The following is an 18,202-nucleotide window of genomic DNA, read 5'->3' on the forward strand; positions in this document are numbered from 1 at the left end:
GTGAACCAAAAACACTATGTCCATGTGATGTGAAGTATTTTACCTGGGATAAGATACTGTCCTCCTACCCCACAATAACTACAGCTGTAGTGGAGTACAGATTCTGGTTGGGCCTCGTGCAGCTTATACAGATACAGAAGTGATTTTAATTGTTTCATATTGCGTTGTAGGTACAGATGAAATACACTTTGTCTTTATTTTCTGTGAGACTGAGATAACAATAACACAGAGAGGAACCAGGATGTCGTCCTGTTGCCTTTCATTTCAGGAATGGTGTTATGTTTGAGTTGTGTTCCTGTTCGAGCATGTGAATTTAAAGGGATAAAACACAGTCTCGTCTGTGTATGAGCAGACTGGCTCTTTGTTCTTCCTACTGCAGTAATGTTGAGTTTAAATAATGTAGGGGGAGCGCTGTGGGTCATTTACAGTCAAACTCAGGGGGACCCACAGCTGCTCCTCCCTAAAGAGAAGCAGGCGTCATCTCTTGAAAATTGAATGTAACTTTTTGTAATTATTATGTTTCCTGTTAATGTTTTGTTATATTTTGTCAGTTTGTCTTTGTCAGCAAAATTACTTGCAAGTTTTTGTTTTGTTTTTGCCAAAAATGTTTAGCTAGGAGATTTTTAGAAAGTGGCAAATTATGAAAAGTCTGAATCTCAGTTTAAATAATAAAGTACACAAATGAAAAGAAAAAAAGCTTTTTGTATGCAGTCGTTTTTTTTTACAAGACGTGTTTAGTTGTGCTGCTTAAAATACAAAACACACTTATGAAATCACTGTGTAAATTTTTTACTTGAATTATTCCTTAATCAAAAATGTTGTGTGCCCATTATTTATTCCCCATTCTTGGTCCTTTGACATCTTCCATATAAAAAAATATAATAAAGTGACACCTGTTAATCGCCTTTCTCCAAGATAATAAACTCTTATTTGGACAGGAAAAAGTAAAAAATCTCCCCTACAGGAATGTGGTGGCCGGGCAGCAGCATCATGTACAACAGTAGAAAATACCACTTAAGCCTGTATTATGTTCTTGGTGGATTTTATTGTCGGCCATTGTCTTGTTGTCGAGGCCTGCAGCTTCTTTTTAGTTTCACTTTCTCTGCTGACTTCAGGACATTTGTATCCAGGATTTATTGATATTATATGTTTGATAGTTGGTTATTAGCGAAAAACACAAAAGAGCATGAAAACTATGAGATGTCTATTTGCTGCAGGGGTTGTATTCACGTCGTTCCACTTAGAAAGAATCACCTACATGTGATCGTTGCTCATGCAGGAAGGCCTACCGAAATAATCGCCATTTTGGGCTGCAGATGGCGCTGTTGCTCTGTAAAAGTTACTTTAAAGTTGCTTTAAAGACTAAATTGGTGCTTTGATATTGTTGTTTCCCCCTTTTTTTTATATTGTAGATTTTGTAAACGTAACCTTTTCTTTACGTGCCTCATGTATCCGGCTCACACAGATTTATATATATCACATGTGCTGGTTTTGTTGAAGGCTGCAGAAGAACTAGTTACACAGATCACTGTACAGGCTTGATTGACAGTTACTGAACTTTATCAACCGGTCGAGCAACATTTCAGGTGGATCCTTTGTTTTCATGTCGTGAGTTTGAAAGACGGATCAAAACAATGACCGCCACGTGTTTCCTGTCGGACACGGACACTTTTTTTAAAAATACCCTCACGCTATTTAAAGCCGTCTGCTAACACAACAACAACAACACACATGACTGAGTGAGTTTTCATGTCTTCTCTCCCTCGTTAATTCCGAGGTTGATGCGTTGTCACGCTTCCTTGTGTATGTTTTCTTTTTTCGCAGCCCACCCTCTCTGAGCCAGTTCGTCCACCGCGCTGGCCTCTGGGAAATGTAGTTTGAAGACTTCGGTAAAGGCTTTGAGCTGATGTTCAAATGCGCCCATGTAAGACTACATCTCCCGGCTCCAGTGGGTGGTTGGCGGATAGTCGGGTAGACCGCAACAACTCTGGAGCTGGATGCAACAACAGCTGCCGCGTTTCAGGCACGAGCACCGGTGAGTTCACGCACTTCTCTCTGCTTTCAAAACACTGCTCCTTTTAAATGTCCGTTAAGATGGCGGACGTGGTCGACGCGGCTGTGACAAGACGCGTAGAGACGTTAGCAACCAGCCTGTTAAACTAGTTAACTAACCGATAAACCACCGCGGAACAGCGTTAGTTAACGTTAAGAGACGAGGCTAATGTTCGCTTCGGCTCACTGACGCTAACATGTCTGTTGTTAAAGCAAATGTCTGAATCCAGCCAGGCCGCATCTCCGGTTAGCTGCTGCTGTCCCCGCTAGAGGGCGACACACACACAGGATGTGAATGAACCACTGTGTAGTCTTCCATAACAGTGATGCTTAATATTCAAATGAATTCAACTGATTTATTGTTCAAAAGTAACCAGATGTGTTTATTTAACACGTTAAAAACAACAGTAGTTGAGCCAAAGTGCTTCACAGTCCTGGGAAACGAAGGCCACACAAACGTGGATAAAATAAATTGAAATTTGTAGAAAAGGAAATGCAGTGCAATGCATAGATAATAAGTGTAAAAGTAAAAACAATCATAGGAATGAACAGAATTATAAGACAAACTTAAGCTGAACTAAAAGCTTGATTAAAAAGAGAGAACTTTAAATTCGATTTAAAAGGATCGATGGTGCGTCAACTGTATCTCTGTGTAATTGTTGCACTAACTAACCCCATGTTGTTTCCAGGGCACAGACACAGGCTGCTTGGGTTTAGGTCTGTTGGTTTTCACCTGATCTCAGTGTCATTGTTTCCAGGAGTGGTGGATGATGTAGAAAAAGAGAGATATAGCGGGTATCCAATAAAGCTGCTATAGAGCTGCTCATTGATGGGCTACACTTCCTATTAGACATCACCTCTACAGAACTACAAGGATAATACCATGTTATAATAATGATAGTTAAATCTCTTGACCGAAGACAAATTCATATTGTTTCATAGTTAATATAACACCAGTATGACATCAGACCAAAGAACAGATCTGAGTTGCTGGTTCCCACATTCCTGTTTCATCTCTTTATTAAATGTTTGTGTACAGTGCTGATGCCTCTTATAGCCAAGTGTATCACAAAAGACATCATGACAATGACATTATCATTCATTTCCTCTGCTTATATGTATAGTCAGAATTTTTGACTATCGTGTAACACTTTACTGAAACAAAGCGGACCATGGTCAAAGCCAATATTTAAGTTTATTATGAAGAGTATGTGTGTGTAGTTGAGAATATACAAGCAAGTCCTGAAACAATTTAATGTTGTTTTTATACATCAGTGTGTCTACATATGGGCACAGGTAAGTTTGTATAAAATCAAATGTGCTTGTCTTTTTTTAGCTTAAACTTGATTACTGAATTTAACACATTTGACTTTCTAACCTCCTCATCTCCTGTAGTTACTGTCTGTTGCTGACAACCAGCAGAAATGTCGGAGACGTCAAGTGATGCTGAGTCGTCCTGTGGCTGGACCATTATCAGTAATGAGGTATAAACCTTTTTTTACTTCACTCCTAACCACAGCTTTTTCCATTCAACTCTTACTGTATAAGTAACAACAAAGACATTAACATGGTTACAGTGGCTGTTTTTCCTACTTAATTAGGTAATTTAAAAAAAAATTTAAGTTACTTATTGTATTTCCCCTGTTATTCAGTCACTGAGATTCCACTTCTTGATGGTGGTGACTGTAGATGTGTCACTGTTTTGCTGATGAAACTTTAACACTGAGGTGCCTCGAGCATCCTGTCGGCCAACTGATGTTAGTTCAGTCTCTGTTGCATATGTCATTCATACCGTTGGGAGTCTTTCTGTTTACAATAAAACCAGCCGCTCACAGCTCCAAATAATTCCTCACAGAAAGACTTGGAGGATCTTGCTTAATGACATCTATTGTAGTGGTTGTTAATCCGAACCAGAAACGACTGCATCATGGCCAGACTTCATGGTGACTCACTTTGTTTACAGGGCTCAGATATCGAGACGTTGGGGCTGGAGGCTGCAGTGGAATATGGAGCCGAGCTGTTAGTGCGCCCTCCAGTGGAGAAAGCAGAGCTACAGGCCACACAGGCCTCTGCACCAGGTGGGAACAAATTCATCATATAACTGACTGATTTAGGAACAGTTTGTCAAATATAATTATTGTGAACTCTCTGGTTTCTGAGCTGTTTTTTGGACAAAGAAGACATTTGAATATGTCAGAGAGATTATGATGGGGATTTATTTTCACTATTTTTACAGTTAATCACGAAATTAATTGACAGATTAATGCCTAGGGACTCTAATTATGATGAGTATATATGTATGATTTAATATTTGTGACGCTAATCATAGCAACTCTAACTCTATATTTCAGCAGGGTGTGATGAAGAGAGAGGTGCTGATTTACTTGACGATACACTGGAAGAACGAACTGCAGATGAGACACTGCTTGTCTCTGAGGTGAGAAGACCTGAAAATAACTTGCAGGTCATTTTTATAAATAATCTAGAAAGAAATTAGACTCAAATAAAAAAAAGTGTTTACATGATCTACAAATGAAAAATAAATAATAAAAGATGTTCATGTTGTGATATGAGAATTTGTGAAATCGTTTTGTGTTTTTCAATTGTTTGATATTTGTGTGGATTGAAAGACACATTTATAAATCACATTTTTCTATTGTACTTCATATAAGACATTTGTGAAATGTCTAATTAGCATCTACAACAACTTTGTTGCTGCTCTCTGTGTGTTCTGCAGGACAGAGACGGCGCTGCAGGGAAAGAGCCTGTGACTCTGTTGACTTTTAGCGATCACTCTGACATCGTGACTCTGGGAGACTTGAAGGAGGACGAGCACGCAGACGTGGAGGAGGAGGTAGCTGCCAACGCGGAGTTTTACCTCGGCACATCCTGCAGCAGCCAGTACGCCTTCAATGCTGCAGAGACTGGTACAACACACTCACCTATCCTCTTGTTTTCTTTGGCAAACATATTTTACTGCCACTCACTGTGAAAAAAGAGTAATTCAACACATCAACACAACATATTTCTTCCTCTGCCTATTTCCTACATTGCCAAAACAGGTTTGACGATGAGTCACTGGAAACTTCCACAGAGTTTGGTGAAGTTAGGCTACCATCTGCGGAGCCAGCTCACTGGAGGCCGCTCTCATGCAGGTGGCCAGATGTGAAACTAGAGTGAATCTAATATAATGCTCAGCAATTCACAGACCTAATCCTGCTGCTGAACACATGCTAGTCAAAGATGTGTGTATTTAAAGCATGTTCCACCACAGAAAAAGTCACGTGTGGTTTCTTCACAGCTCACAGTTTCTCCATGGGTGTGCATGAGTGTGTGTCTTTGTAGGTCTGACTGACTAAAATAGAAGTGTAATTAATTTACAAAGTTATATACAACATCATATAATGGTGAATTCCCATTAAAATGATGTGCCGATAAACCTGATGTACTCTCGAGGTGAGAAAACATTTAGATACTGTATCTCTGAGCAGATTTAAGGCACCAAATTATTGAAGTAATTTTTTTTAATGCATTTTGTGTGTTTTGGAGAACAAAGATAACCAGCAGCCACAAACCGTCCAGTAAATGTATTTTATTCAGGATTGTTCTTTTGTCTTAATATTTCAAAATGTTGTGTTCCATATGATGCTTAAAGGAATATTTCAACACTTTGGAAAATAGGCCCTTTTGCTCCTTTTTCAGGTTTTCAGATAAGAAAATGGACACCATCTTATATCAGTACAGTACAGATGAGCGGATAAAGCTCTGTTAAGCTTTGACGACTAATTGTGCCAGAAAAAGATCTGAACAACAGTTATCGGACTGTTAGCTGAGCTTAGCATAAAGTCTGAAGGCAGGGGACAGCAGTGAGCCTGTCAGTGGCATGCTAACAAAACCAACCTACCAGCTCATATAGCTCACTAATTAACATGTTTAAAGAATGTAAACAAATCTGTAGAAAAACCAAAGTGTAAAAACAACATGTTGCAGTGTTACAGGGATTATACACTGAAATATTTACTGGTATCAATTTTCTCCTCTCACTCTAACACAAGAAAGCAAATTAAGCATGTTTCCCAAAATGTTGAACTCCTCCTTGAATGCATTTTAAACACACCATGAACACAAGCGTAAATAAAGAGTGAGTAAAGTATTATGTTTTTATGTGCATGTGTAGCATCACCTGTGCTTGCTTTCTGAGCCTGTTAATTTTGTGTGCACCTCTTTGTGAACATCAATTTTATTTCATATTATCACTGCAAACGTAACTTTGTGTATTTTCCTGTAGTTTTCCCGGTGCAGCAGCCGGCAGTGACAAACTCGAGCAGCAGTGAGGACGAGGCAGGACAGAGCCCCAGTAATATTATACGAAGACGAAGGGTGAGAAAGAATACCTCGAGCATTGTGACGGAGCCTGAGGAGGAGGAGGAGGCGCTGGAGTCTGGTCCGAGTGAGGAGGTGGAGGAAGATGTGGACAAAGAGGAGAAGCAGCAGGAGGAGGACGAGGAGGAGGACGAGGAGCCGGCTGAAGTTGGACCTGCTGTGGATGTTCGAGTGCAGGGTCAGGGCAGCAGCGTCCTCAACAAATGTATCCTGCTCGCCCTCGTCATAGCTTTCAGCATGAGCTTTGGTCAATTCTATGGTAAGAAGTTTACAACAGACTTAGAAGAGTATACCTTCATTATTGTTTATGTAGAGAATATTCATGCTTTTAAATTTCCAGTGAGCAGAAATAAAGATTTGCAGTTCTTTGTCATCTGTGAAAGATCACATAGTTTCTATATATTAGGCTCGGACCCTGTGTCTTTCAGATGAGATGTTGTCCTTGTTGCACTGATTTTACAGTTTTTACAGCTTTTCCTCAGTTTGTGTGTTGAAAGCAGCTGCAGGAGAAACCTCAGAGGTCCTTATCTTTGGTGGGAACCAGTGTTTATGTGAACTTTCAACAGTTCCTCATAACTGTGCTTCTGACTTTATAGACGTCATAGATCACTGCAGACTGCTGCTTCACCACATTTAGATTTACCCCAACAGTAATTTCTCATCTTGCATGTAAATAAATACATTTTGCTGTGTATGTAAATAATTTGTTGTGTTACAAATGTCACAGGCACAGTCCAGATTCAAGAAAGACGGAAAATAGTGGAGAACATCGGAGTCAATGAGCTCGATGGTGTGAGAGATCTGCTTCATCAGCATGTTCGAGAACAACCTCTGACAAACCAGGTCAGTGACATCACTGGTTAAACAATAATACATTTATTTATCATGGATTTTACAGGAAGAGTCATTAACTCATTCGGTTTTTACAAAAAGATCTTTAAAAATTTAGTTTTCTTTTTTACCTACTTGCTCAGATAATGAATTCATATTTTCAACTTGTAACTATGTTTTGAAAGGTGCTATATAAATACATTTACTATTATTATTATTATTATTATTATTATTGTAATTGATCATTACCCTTTTCTTTCTCTCTCTCAGGCTCAGAAGGAAAACCTGAAAAACCTGGATGAGCAAAACATGATTTCACTGCTCACAGACGTGATTGAGAAGATGAAGAAAGAGAATAAAGAGATCAACATTAAACAGAAGCACATTCAGGTAACTTGAAGTCAATGTACAGCTTTTATAACGTAAAACATATGCAAATGTTATCATACAGTATAAACACCACTTTAAAAGCCATAACTTTCTTTTTCCCATTAAGGCCCAGAGAAATGACCTGGAGATGTTGCTGCATCAGAAGGCTGAGGAGAAGACCAACGTTGTGGCACAGCAGCAGAAGCTGGCAGCTGAAAACCAGCAACTGAAAAGCTCTCTGGCACGTGAGGAAAAGTCTTTGTCCACGTTACAGGAGGAGCTAAGGAACCTGCGCTCCAAGATCAGAGATCTGGAGACGATGGGAGCTGGAGCTGACTCGCTGCTGTCAGAAAACCAGAGGCTGGAAGGGCAGCTGGAAGAGGAGAAGCAGCAGATCCGAAACTTCCACGTCCAGAGGGAAGGATTAAAGGCTGAAGCTCAGACACTGAGGAAGAAGCTCGACAAGGAGAGGAAGGTGACAGATGAGCTGAGGAGGGAGCTGAATCATCTGAGAAGTCAAATCCCCGTAGCTGAAAAGGAGGCTGGGTCAGAGGGAGAGGAGCTACAGTCACGGCTGCTGGAGCTGGAGGAGAGACTGAGCTTCGAACAACAGCGCTCTGACCTGTGGGAGAGGCTGTACCTGGAGACCAAAGAAGAACGAGCCAAAGGAGACACAGAGTCCAAAGTGAAGAAACCTAAAAAGGGCATGGCAGGGAAAGTAAAAGAGACATTTGATGCTGTGAAAAACTCCACCAAGGAGTTTGTCCACCACCACAAAGAGCAGATAAAAAAAGCAAAAGAGGCCGTGAAGTTGAACCTGAGGAAGTTTTCAGATTCTGTCAAATCAACTTTCAGAAATTTCAAGGATTCAGCTTCGACTCTCATCAACAAGGCCAGAGGCTTTTATGACAAGAGACGTGATGAGAGGAACTCAAAAGAGTCATGGCAACACAGATCAAACAAGCCTCATCACAGACAGGCGCACAAATCTGACGATTTCTTCCACAGCAGCCACAACACTCGCAAATACGGGCATAAAGTGCATGAAGATCAAGGACCGAGCGGCCAGAAAGCCAACATGAAAGGCTGTTCTGGGGTTTTTGACTGCGCTTACCAGGAGTCCATGAGTCTCTTCAACAAAGCCATGGAGCCGATCAGAGCAGACGAGTTCCACCAGCTGCTGCAGAGCTACCTGCAGCAGGAGGTCGACCACTTCCACCACTGGAAAGAGCTGGAGATGTTCGTCAACAACTTCTTCCACAACGGGGTGTTCATCCACGACCAGATGCTCTTCACAGACTTTGTCAGCGGTGTGGAGGACTTTCTGGCGGACATGCACGAGTACCAAGGGCTCCACGACGACGCGTTCGGAGACCTGGACGACTTTGTCTACAGGCACCTCTTTGGAGAGGTTTACACAAAAAGCTATAGCCCGAGGTACGTCTCCTGTGGCCATGTTGACAAACTGTCTTCTCTTACAACCAGTCGTGCAAAGTTAAACATGCCCAGCTCCATTTTTTTCTGAAGACCTTTACACCTTACACATAAATGAGAATCTAAAAGGGTCTTAAAACCCCTAAGTTATGACTGACACACTCTTGCCCCTGTTTTCATCCATAATCATGCTGCAGCTTGTGGGTGATCGTGAGTTTAACTCTAATGTTCATGTTTTGTGTTTGATTCCCACAGCGGGCCGTTTGAAAGACCTGACGCAGACTCAAAGGAGGAGACCCGGTCAAAGCATCATCAACGTAAGCAGCAGAGAGCCAGATCTCGAGCACACAGTGAACGCAAGTGGGGCCGATCAGGAAGAAACACAGACAGACACATGGCTGATGTCAAAATAGAACTGGGTCCGATGCCGTTTGATCCCAAGTACTGAAAACATCTCAGCTGGTTTATTGTTATAGTTGCAGGTTCTTCTTTTTTTTGTATTAAGATGCAAAGTCTTTTTTTTTTGTAAGTTTGCACAATGTTAACTTTTTTAATGCTACTGAGCGTCCTGGAGCTGTTCTGCGTTTAGTGAAGTCATTATTAGGTTTGAATGACAGATGTGGCATTTCGTCTGTCATCTGCACATTTGTAACATCGTTTAAAATTGTACAAATGTTAAACACATAATTTTCAGGACTTAATGCTGAAACACCACTGATGCTCCTCGTCAACCACAGCACCTTTTGTTTCTAAATATTTAGCAGAAAGTATTTATTGTGCTTTGCTAAACACAATTTAAAAACAACAAAAGACATGCCACGTTGAGGATGCTTCTCATGTACAGTCATATAGTTGTTTTAATTTGCTGCTACAAAAACTGTTTTGTGGGAATTGGTTTGAATTTCCTTTCAGAGTTAAAAGGCTGTTTTCTAACATTCCACCGTAAGCTTGTTTTAACTGCGCCTGGAACTTTTACTTTACTTTTAGTAAGTTAAGTTTTTAAGAAAAGACTGAAAAAATTATTTCACGCCAAATTTAATTAGAAACAATTAAATCACACACATCTGACAAATCTGACAAGTGATGATTCAAGACGACATCTGAGTCAAAAATATTTATTTCAGTATCGTATCAATGCAATGTTCTCTGAGAGGAATTTCCATTGTTGCTGTGTTTGTCAGTGCCTTTCATAAATAAAGATGCTTCCTCCAACTCTTCCCTCAGGAACATGAGTGTGAAATATTTCTGTCGTCCTCAAAAAGTTGTTCCCTTTTAAAAACACTGAGATTTCCTACAACAAAAAAAACAAACGTTTAAGCAGCTGTGAAGTGAAGCAGAAATATGTAAATGCAGAAATATGAGTTAATACTTCACCTTTTCTAAAACGTCAAAGAAAACCAGGTGGGTGGGCAGAGAGGATTTATATGGAAACGACGTTCTGAGCCAGTGAAGAGGGTCGTCATAGAATCTGTCTGCTTCATCGACGTAACCGTCCTCTCCGAGATCCGGAGGACACTCGAGAAACCTCATGTTTATGGGGCAGTGGACGTGGCTACAAGGAGAGAGAAGCATCAGCTGCTGTTTATATTTGATCGTAATTTCATCAATACAATAACTCCTAAATATCACGTTGTACCTGTAGTAAGGTGTTGAATGACAGGGCATGAGGAAGAGGACGTCCGGCTGCAGAGGCGACGACATGCCGCCGGCGTCACAAAGCGTCTGGAGGTGGCTCATGACATCCAGAGTTCCTCGTTGGTGGATCAGGCCGGTGTAGAGAGCTGGAACTAGGTTGGACACTAACAAGGCGAACGCTGCAGCTCGACGCCACGATTTCAAATGAGCCAAAGACATCCCTGATGTGGAGGTGAAACAGATTGAAACATTTGATTAAAACACACACATGACTGTTTAAAAGATTTAAAAGTGAAAGTGGGAACTTACCACAGAAGATCATACAGAAAGGCAGCACAGGATAGATGAATCTGAACTCCTTGTGAGGAAGCAAACTGAAACAAGGGAGTAAAATGTGTCATGTTTGTTTGTGGAGAATAAATCATGAGTGACCAGGAACTGGAAAGGTCCAGTGTGCAGGATTTAGAGGCTCTATCCACAAAAACAGAATCAAATATAAATATTGTTTTCATTTGTCTATTATCACATGAAATGAATCATCATTATGTTTTCGTTACTCAAGAATTAGCCCGGAGGACTCCGAGGAAGCAGGTTTGCTCCTCGGAGTCCACCATGTTTCTACACTAGCCCAGAATGGATGTTACCTGAGGGCCACCGTAGATTCTCCTACGTGCTTACAAGGGAAGGGTGAGGAGTGATATTTAGTTGAAGTTTACAACTTGACCACTAGATGCTGCTATATCCTTCACACTGAACCTTTAAAGGCAGTTTAAAGCTGTTTTTTAGCAGCGTAAAAGTGTAAAATTTTTATGTGTGGGTCTCAATTTTGTTTGTTTTTGTGCACACATCAAACATGTTTTACATGGCTCCACTGAGTGACAGGTGACGGTAAAGAAAGACAACAATGGCCCAGCGAAGGCAAGAAGACGACTGCAAGTCAGTAAACATGGATGTGAACAAATACACGTTTCTACATTATCAAAAAGGGGATAAGTCGGCTGTTTTATAAGGAAGGAAAGTGTTGAACTGAGTGCAAACAAACCAGCAGTACAGTTATTACATTTTTACACAAATAAACAAAACTACACAGTAAATCTGTTGTGCTTTTGCAGAAAAAAAATCAATCAAGACTTGAGGATTTTTTAAGAATGTAAACTGGGCATATGAAGAGTAAATTCTCTTATTTATTCTTAAGTGTAAGTTTATAAATTCAGGCCCATGAACGTGAACAAACAATTTATCATTTTACCTGTAAACCACAACGGTCCACACGACTGCTGCCAACAGGATTTTGTATCTTCTGAAGGCGAGGGTGCAGCCGTGAAGAAAGAGAGGAAGATGAGGGCCGATGACGACGGCAAAGCCCTGAGTGAAGTACCAGTGCCAGGGGTGAGAGCCGTAGAAATCAGCCACACCGTGAAAGATGTTAAACTTCAGGAAGTTGAACTGCACCATGGTCCACTGGAAAACACAGAGAGCAACTGGTACAAACAGTTTGACTTCATGAGCGGCAGCTAGTGGATACGTTTTTAAAGTTTTACCTTTTCATAGAACACACAGTCAATCACTGTTGAAATCACCAAAGCCAAGGCCCTGGAAATAAGACAAAACAAAGTGTAATTGAGAAAGGAGGAGAAAATATAGTTAAAGTGGAAACTAAGAGGGAAAGTACAAACCCAATGGGAATGAAGTCATGAGTGATGAGTCTCAGTTTGTTCTTTTCCTGACAGAAATGGTAAATCAGCAGCGGAAACCAGACGATCAGCACCGTGGGACGAAAAATGACAGCCAAGGCAAGTAGGGTCAAATATTTTTTGCTGAAAAAAAACAAAACACCAATGGCATGAGCGTCAGTTTTTTTATGTTGGAGATTAAGGGCCAATAAACAATGACAAATGAACAAACAAACAAAGACCTGCAGTGTGTTTTGGACCCGGGAAGAGGGAAGTAAAACAGAGCCAGACAGGTGATGGTGGTCTCCATGCTGTTGGTCAGAGTCCTAGTGCAGCAGAACCACGTGAACCACGAGCACAGTTGGCAGAAGAACTGCACATGAAAACCGCAAGACATGTTTTAACGTCTCTTTTAGGTGATCGGATGAGTGAGGCAGCGTTAAAGTATCTAAATAAACTGATGAAATCTAAAGAAGAAAAGACCAAACTAAACCCTAAAGGCTCAGTTACAGTATTGCTAATCATCATGTTTGGTGCACTAATGATCTTGTGTTTTTGTGTTCATGATTCACTACAGTAATACACTTTCTGGAGTTGTGTTTTCTCCTCAAATCAAAGTAAGAAAATATTGTCTGACTTGTGCACATGCAGCATTAGATGTGAGCAGACACTGTTTCTGTTGGAGTGAAGTGCAGTGAGTGACACACGGCTCACCATCCATTTTGCAACGTCCCGACTTTCCAGCGTTCGGACGAGACAGAAGAATTTCACGTCAGCAAACGCCGCCAGGAGCGCTTGGAATATTCGGGGAAGCCATTTCTGCAGAGCCAGCGGGAACAAGTTTAGTAAAACATAAAAATGTCTGATAAAAAAACAAATGTCTGAATATGGAGATATGTGAACTAACCAGGAGGTGGACTGAGTCGAGGTTAAAGAAGTGTAATATCTTGTATATGAAAGCAAAGACGAGGGGATAGGAGAATCCTCTTATTCCTTCCTTCCACTCCCACGTCAGATACCCATAAGTCAGACTGTTAAGGTTGTAACAGCACAACAGTAACAATCATATTTGATGGGTGATATTATTTTACAGAATAAACAGATGTGCATTTATGTTTGCATTTTACATTCAAAAGACACTGTAGCTCGGGCACTGTAAAAAATCTACAGCAGCACAGTCACACTCACGGACAATTTAGTCTTTTTAACCAAAGGATATTTGAAGACCATACGATGGGAAACCTCCAGAGACTGCCAGTACTCATCAGGGACGAAGCTGGTCTGAACCAGGAAGCAGTTGATGACTCTGAACGCGACACAAAAGCCAATAACTTTGGCTCTCAGCTCACCTGTAGGGTGCACAAAAAACACACATAATTTTAGCATCATATAGCTGATAATCACTGTCTTATGGGCGGGTGTGGCCGAGGGGTAGAGTGGTCGTCCTCCAACCTGAAGGTCGGTAGTTCGATCCCCAGTCTTCCCCATCTGCATGCCGAAGTGTCCTTGGGCAAGATGCTGAACCCTGAATTGCCCCTCATAGAACAACAAAAGTGCTACTAATAGATGCACTGTATGAATGTGTGTGTGAATGGGTGAATGTAAAACTGTACTGTAAAGAGCTTTGAGTGGTCATCAAGACTAGAAAAGCGCTATATAAATACAAAACCATTTACCATTTAATATTTCATAAATATAAGAAGTTAAATTACAAATACTACAATGTAAAAATACTCTATTTCAAGTAAACGTCCTCCGGTTAAATGATTGTAAAGAAAAATCACCCATGTGAGTGATGTAGCTATATATTAATGATCATAGATCAATTTACAAGTGGTTGAAGTAGAGATAATTTTATTAACACAAAGATAATTGCTATGGTATTAATTATATGATTTATTTATTATTTCATCATATATTTTCTATGATGAAGAAATAACAGAAGAGTAACCACAAGCATATATTTTTATGATTAGTATAATAATCACAACTAATATTATTATTGTAGTGTAATTAAGTCATAGTTTAAGATCATCAAAGTTTGTTTTGTGAGAAAATCCTACTTGGACAGGTGAGTGCACCAAGAGCTGTAAAGTAGTAAAACTTGTATAAAGTCTGATTGAATGTGAAGTTCATCATTATTGCTCATGTTCAGTGTTAAATGTGTCAAAATAAAAGCCTCACCATTGTTCAGTGGCCATTCTTCTTCCTTCAAGTACAGCTGAGATTTTCTCTTCCGCAGTTTCACATTTTCCAATTTGTTGGCGAACCTCAGACGTGTTGGGATGTTCTCCATCAGGACATGTTGTGTGCGTGTGCCTGTGTGTCTCTCTCTCTGTGTGTGTGTATATCACCTGTCAAGCAGTGAGACAGAGGATAAACTCCAGCCAATCACACGCAGCTCCTCATAAACACGTCAAAACACGTGAAATAACCGCTGATGAGGGCGAACCACCTGTATCCTACTTTTCATTTATTCAACCAACACAACTCAACTTTAACATTTTCATATAAACGACTCTAAACTCACGTACACTTCTAAACAACACACCACGACCTTAGCGCTTCCGCATTCAGCCCGACTTCCGGTTGAACTATGCTTCCCGACTTCAAAATAAAAGCTTGACACAACAAGCTACTACAGACGTGTGTGTGTGCGTGTGTGCGTGTGTGTGCGTGTGTGTGTGTGTGTGTGTGTGTGTGTGTGTGTGTGTGTGTGTGTGTGTGTGTGTGTGTGTGCGCGTGTGTGTGTGTGTGTTTTAGCATTATTATTATGAGCCTCAGAAACATTTGGGTCGGGTCACTTCCATCTGTAGTTAAACACGGTCAGATTATAAAACTGTGGGCCCTCAGGCACAAACATGAAGAGGTTGGACACCCAGACTGAAATAATAATAATAATAATAACAATAATAATATTAACAATGACGATAATAATAATAACTATTACTACTACTAAACAAATCTAAATAAGCCCAATAAGAGAAATGAAAAATACAGCATATACAATAATACTGTGTATTCAACAGGAGATAACAGATCGTTTTTAGTTCACTCACATCTGTTGTTACTTTAGCTGAACGAAATTAATGATTTTAAGTTTCTCATCTGAATGTAAGAGCGGGAGGTGTGTTCCTGTTTCCTCCAGCAGGTGGCGAGCTGCAGCTAGTTGCTCTGCCCGGAGTCACAGCAGAAGAAGAACGCATTTGGCTGCTGTATGTTGTGATCTTGGAGAATCTGTTTCATGTGTTCACCTCCACGTGCCTCTGTCTGTTTGGGTGTGTGTGTGTTTCACAAACGCCCCCAACAAACCGTCTCGTCGGTGAGTTTGAATTGTTCCAGAGAATCGTTCACGAACAGTTAAAATGTCACGTTTGACTTTAATTCAGGTTTAACCGACAGGAAATGATCAAGCTTGCAGAGGCTCTGTCCTCATGTCCGGTCTTGGTTCTTCAAAATAAGACTCGTTGAAATGTGGCACATCCTCATATTTGAGAAGCTGACTTACTTACTTTTACAGTGATCAATATGGACAAATGTCAATTATCTTTCAGTTGGTCAACTAATCCGTTTAAGGACTTTTTATAGTTATTGTTAAGACTTGTAGGTTAGTATATAAAAATAAAATACATAAATTACAAAATACAGCACAAAAATATAGAATAAAGTCATCACACTACTTTATTGTTAAATAAAGGTCCCATTCCCAGCTCTAAATGATACACACAGACACTCTTAATAATGCATGTCAGATAGCAGACGTTATCAGGTTTTACTTATCATGAGTCTTTGACTGTTAATTGGAAAATTTGGACCAATCATTATGTAAAGAATCACCAGTTTCTCTTAAGGTTCATCAAACATGATAAGATCTTGAATTGTGGCTATTATAAAACAGTAATATTTCAGTGTGTCCAGCTGCACTGTGACTGTGTGTCAGTCCACTTTTGCAGTCATCTGTAGAAAGTAACCAGGCGTGGAGGATTAACAGTATTCTGTGATTTAAGGAGTTTTTAACACTCTTGTTCATACAGAAATACAATATGATAGCACTGGATATGATTTTAAAAACTTGTCTCAGCCAGCAGCACATCAGTTTACCTGCACTGTATGGAGATGCACTAACAATATCTAAGCAACAATTTATGATGAATGTTTTGCAATGTCTTTAATAACACCACTTAATTTTTCTTTTAGGATCATCTGGTGTCTCAAGACGACACCAGACTAAAGGAGTCATGTTTAGACGAAGAGTACCTATCCCACAGATGGCCGTGGCCATGCTGCTCGGAGTTGCTGGTGGTTTATATATCTACAGACCCTTTTTTGAGCCGGTGCTGAAAAAGTCAAGTAAGCAAAACCCGGCTGAGACGAAGAAAGAGAATGAAACAGACTGAAACAAATCATCACTTCACAGACAGAATCCAGGAGAACAACACTGGACTGTCAGAGCTGGAGGCTGAACAAAAGACAAGACCTGTGTGGATAAATGCGCTCTGTGTAATTGTTAATGTACAGAATAAAATATTTGATAATTTGACTTGTTTTCATGGAAATCCAAATCTTACAAAGGGAGACAAAACTCACATTTGTCCTAATTAATTTTGCCTTGAACAAAAGATAACAATTAGGTTTGGTCTGAGTCTAAATATCTTTTAAAACTCAACTGAAAGCTTTGCACAGTCTTAAGTGACCACCAGGCATTCGTGATTAACCATGTTTGTACCACAGCCAGAACCTGGAAGAATTTCAGCGACTTGGCTCCTTTGCAAGATTTCCAATGTTCTTTCCCCACAGGGATGAACATATTCTCAGGAAACAAGGTCTGTGGTTCAGATAAGCCTAAAAATGTATGAAATTTAGTTTTTCAATTCATAAAATCAACAATCTATTTTATCTGTCAGGGGTGAAAAAAGTCTTAAAAACTTCAATTGGAATCTTCACTTACAATGTGGTGGAAGAAGTAGATGGAAATACTAAAATAGTGAAAGAGTAACACGATATAAACATTTTTGCACAGAAGGAGGAGCTTCCACTGGGATCAGAGTAGGATGGGACCTCTTCATGGCCTCACCCATGTCCGGACAGACTTGAAAAACAGTAAACCTTAATCTCATGTCTAACTAAAACTGTCAAATAATTGGAGTGGAGTCAAAAGCACTACACCTCTCTTTGAACTGTGGTTGAGTAAAAATCATAAAGTGACATGAAATGAGAATAAAGCACTTGAGTGTAAGTATATTTTACTGAGTAACTGTTGAAAGTCGATCATAAGAACTGTTGCTGCTGAACCTCCACCAGACAATAAACAAGAGTGCTTGATTTGTGAAATGTCACAGTTGTGGTCATAGTATTTTTGGTACATTTAAAACTGTGTCACTCAGCAAACCCCATGATGAACATGCTGAGAAGTGAAATGCTCTTTTGGACTGACCAGCTGGCATTAAAACTAATATTAAAATTTAAATTCAACTTTTAACGCATCCTATGACAGTTAACGCATCTCAAAATACACCCAAGCATGTTAGAAGAAATAGATCCTCCCAGTCAATTGAATATGTTAGATAAAATGAGACACGAGTTTTCAGATTGAGTGTTTCAGCACATTCAAATTTAAAAACTAATCATAGTCTGGGATTAAAATGCTGAAACATTTTTTGTCAGTTTCTTTTGTAACAATAAGTTTTACTATGAAAGTGCAGTGGTATTTCATATTTATATTAATTTTAGTCTAGAGGAGTGTATCCAGAGGCTGAATTATGGCTTCCTCTTGCCAAACAGGGCAAGATCCTGTCCGACTTCACTGTCTGATCATTTGTTCTTGT

At 40.0% G+C, this 18,202-nt stretch overlaps 3 protein-coding genes across 7 annotated transcripts in view; 2 read left to right on the plus strand and 1 right to left on the minus strand.

Moving 5' to 3' along the window:
• The first annotated feature begins 1,756 nt into the window (after positions 1-1,756).
• Positions 1,757-10,111, plus strand: ccpg1 (cell cycle progression 1). Of its 3 annotated transcripts, none has more exons than XM_034581032.1 (11): positions 1,757-2,035; positions 3,448-3,536; positions 4,016-4,130; positions 4,407-4,489; positions 4,790-4,979; positions 5,115-5,207; positions 6,341-6,694; positions 7,163-7,278; positions 7,537-7,656; positions 7,763-9,072; positions 9,325-10,066. In XM_034581032.1, the coding sequence occupies exons 2-11, from the start codon at positions 3,477-3,479 to the stop codon at positions 9,515-9,517; spliced, it is 2,634 nt and encodes an 877-aa protein (XP_034436923.1). In that variant the 5' UTR covers positions 1,757-2,035; positions 3,448-3,476; the 3' UTR covers positions 9,518-10,066. The 3 variants fall into 3 exon arrangements, with proteins under 3 accessions (XP_034436923.1, XP_034436914.1, XP_034436926.1); XM_034581023.1 differs by having other exon boundaries at positions 1,760-2,035; positions 4,404-4,489; positions 9,325-10,111; XM_034581035.1 differs by lacking the exon at positions 5,115-5,207 and having other exon boundaries at positions 1,764-2,035; positions 4,404-4,489; positions 9,325-10,111.
• Positions 9,597-18,202, minus strand: part of pigb (phosphatidylinositol glycan anchor biosynthesis, class B) — a 33,128-nt gene continuing 24,522 nt past the window's right edge. The window contains exons 2-15 of one of the 3 annotated variants that reach the window (XM_034581065.1): positions 15,051-15,115; positions 14,562-14,689; positions 13,597-13,726; positions 13,285-13,402; positions 13,092-13,196; positions 12,620-12,750; positions 12,381-12,521; positions 12,246-12,297; positions 11,954-12,165; positions 11,014-11,078; positions 10,706-10,925; positions 10,444-10,621; positions 10,202-10,360; positions 9,597-10,142 (exon numbers count right to left, since the gene is read on the minus strand). In XM_034581065.1, coding sequence (XP_034436956.1) covers positions 10,247-10,360; positions 10,444-10,621; positions 10,706-10,925; positions 11,014-11,078; positions 11,954-12,165; positions 12,246-12,297; positions 12,381-12,521; positions 12,620-12,750; positions 13,092-13,196; positions 13,285-13,402; positions 13,597-13,726; positions 14,562-14,689; positions 15,051-15,115 — 1,659 coding nt within the window. In that variant the 3' untranslated portion in view covers positions 9,597-10,142; positions 10,202-10,246. Of the gene's footprint in view, positions 10,361-10,443; positions 10,622-10,705; positions 10,926-11,013; positions 11,079-11,953; positions 12,166-12,245; positions 12,298-12,380; positions 12,522-12,619; positions 12,751-13,091; positions 13,197-13,284; positions 13,403-13,596; positions 13,727-14,561; positions 14,969-15,050; positions 15,116-18,202 lie in introns of those variants that run through there. The other 2 variants (XM_034581064.1, XM_034581066.1) reach the window with 2 other exon arrangements.
• Positions 15,544-16,917, plus strand: LOC117759138 (protein PIGBOS1). The gene is made up of 2 exons (XM_034581076.1): positions 15,544-15,699; positions 16,575-16,917. The coding sequence occupies exon 2, from the start codon at positions 16,616-16,618 to the stop codon at positions 16,772-16,774; it is 159 nt and encodes a 52-aa protein (XP_034436967.1). The 5' UTR covers positions 15,544-15,699; positions 16,575-16,615; the 3' UTR covers positions 16,775-16,917.

This window comes from Hippoglossus hippoglossus, chromosome 3 (assembly GCF_009819705.1).
Source record: "Hippoglossus hippoglossus isolate fHipHip1 chromosome 3, fHipHip1.pri, whole genome shotgun sequence".
Taxonomy (NCBI): Eukaryota; Metazoa; Chordata; class Actinopteri; order Pleuronectiformes; family Pleuronectidae; genus Hippoglossus; species Hippoglossus hippoglossus.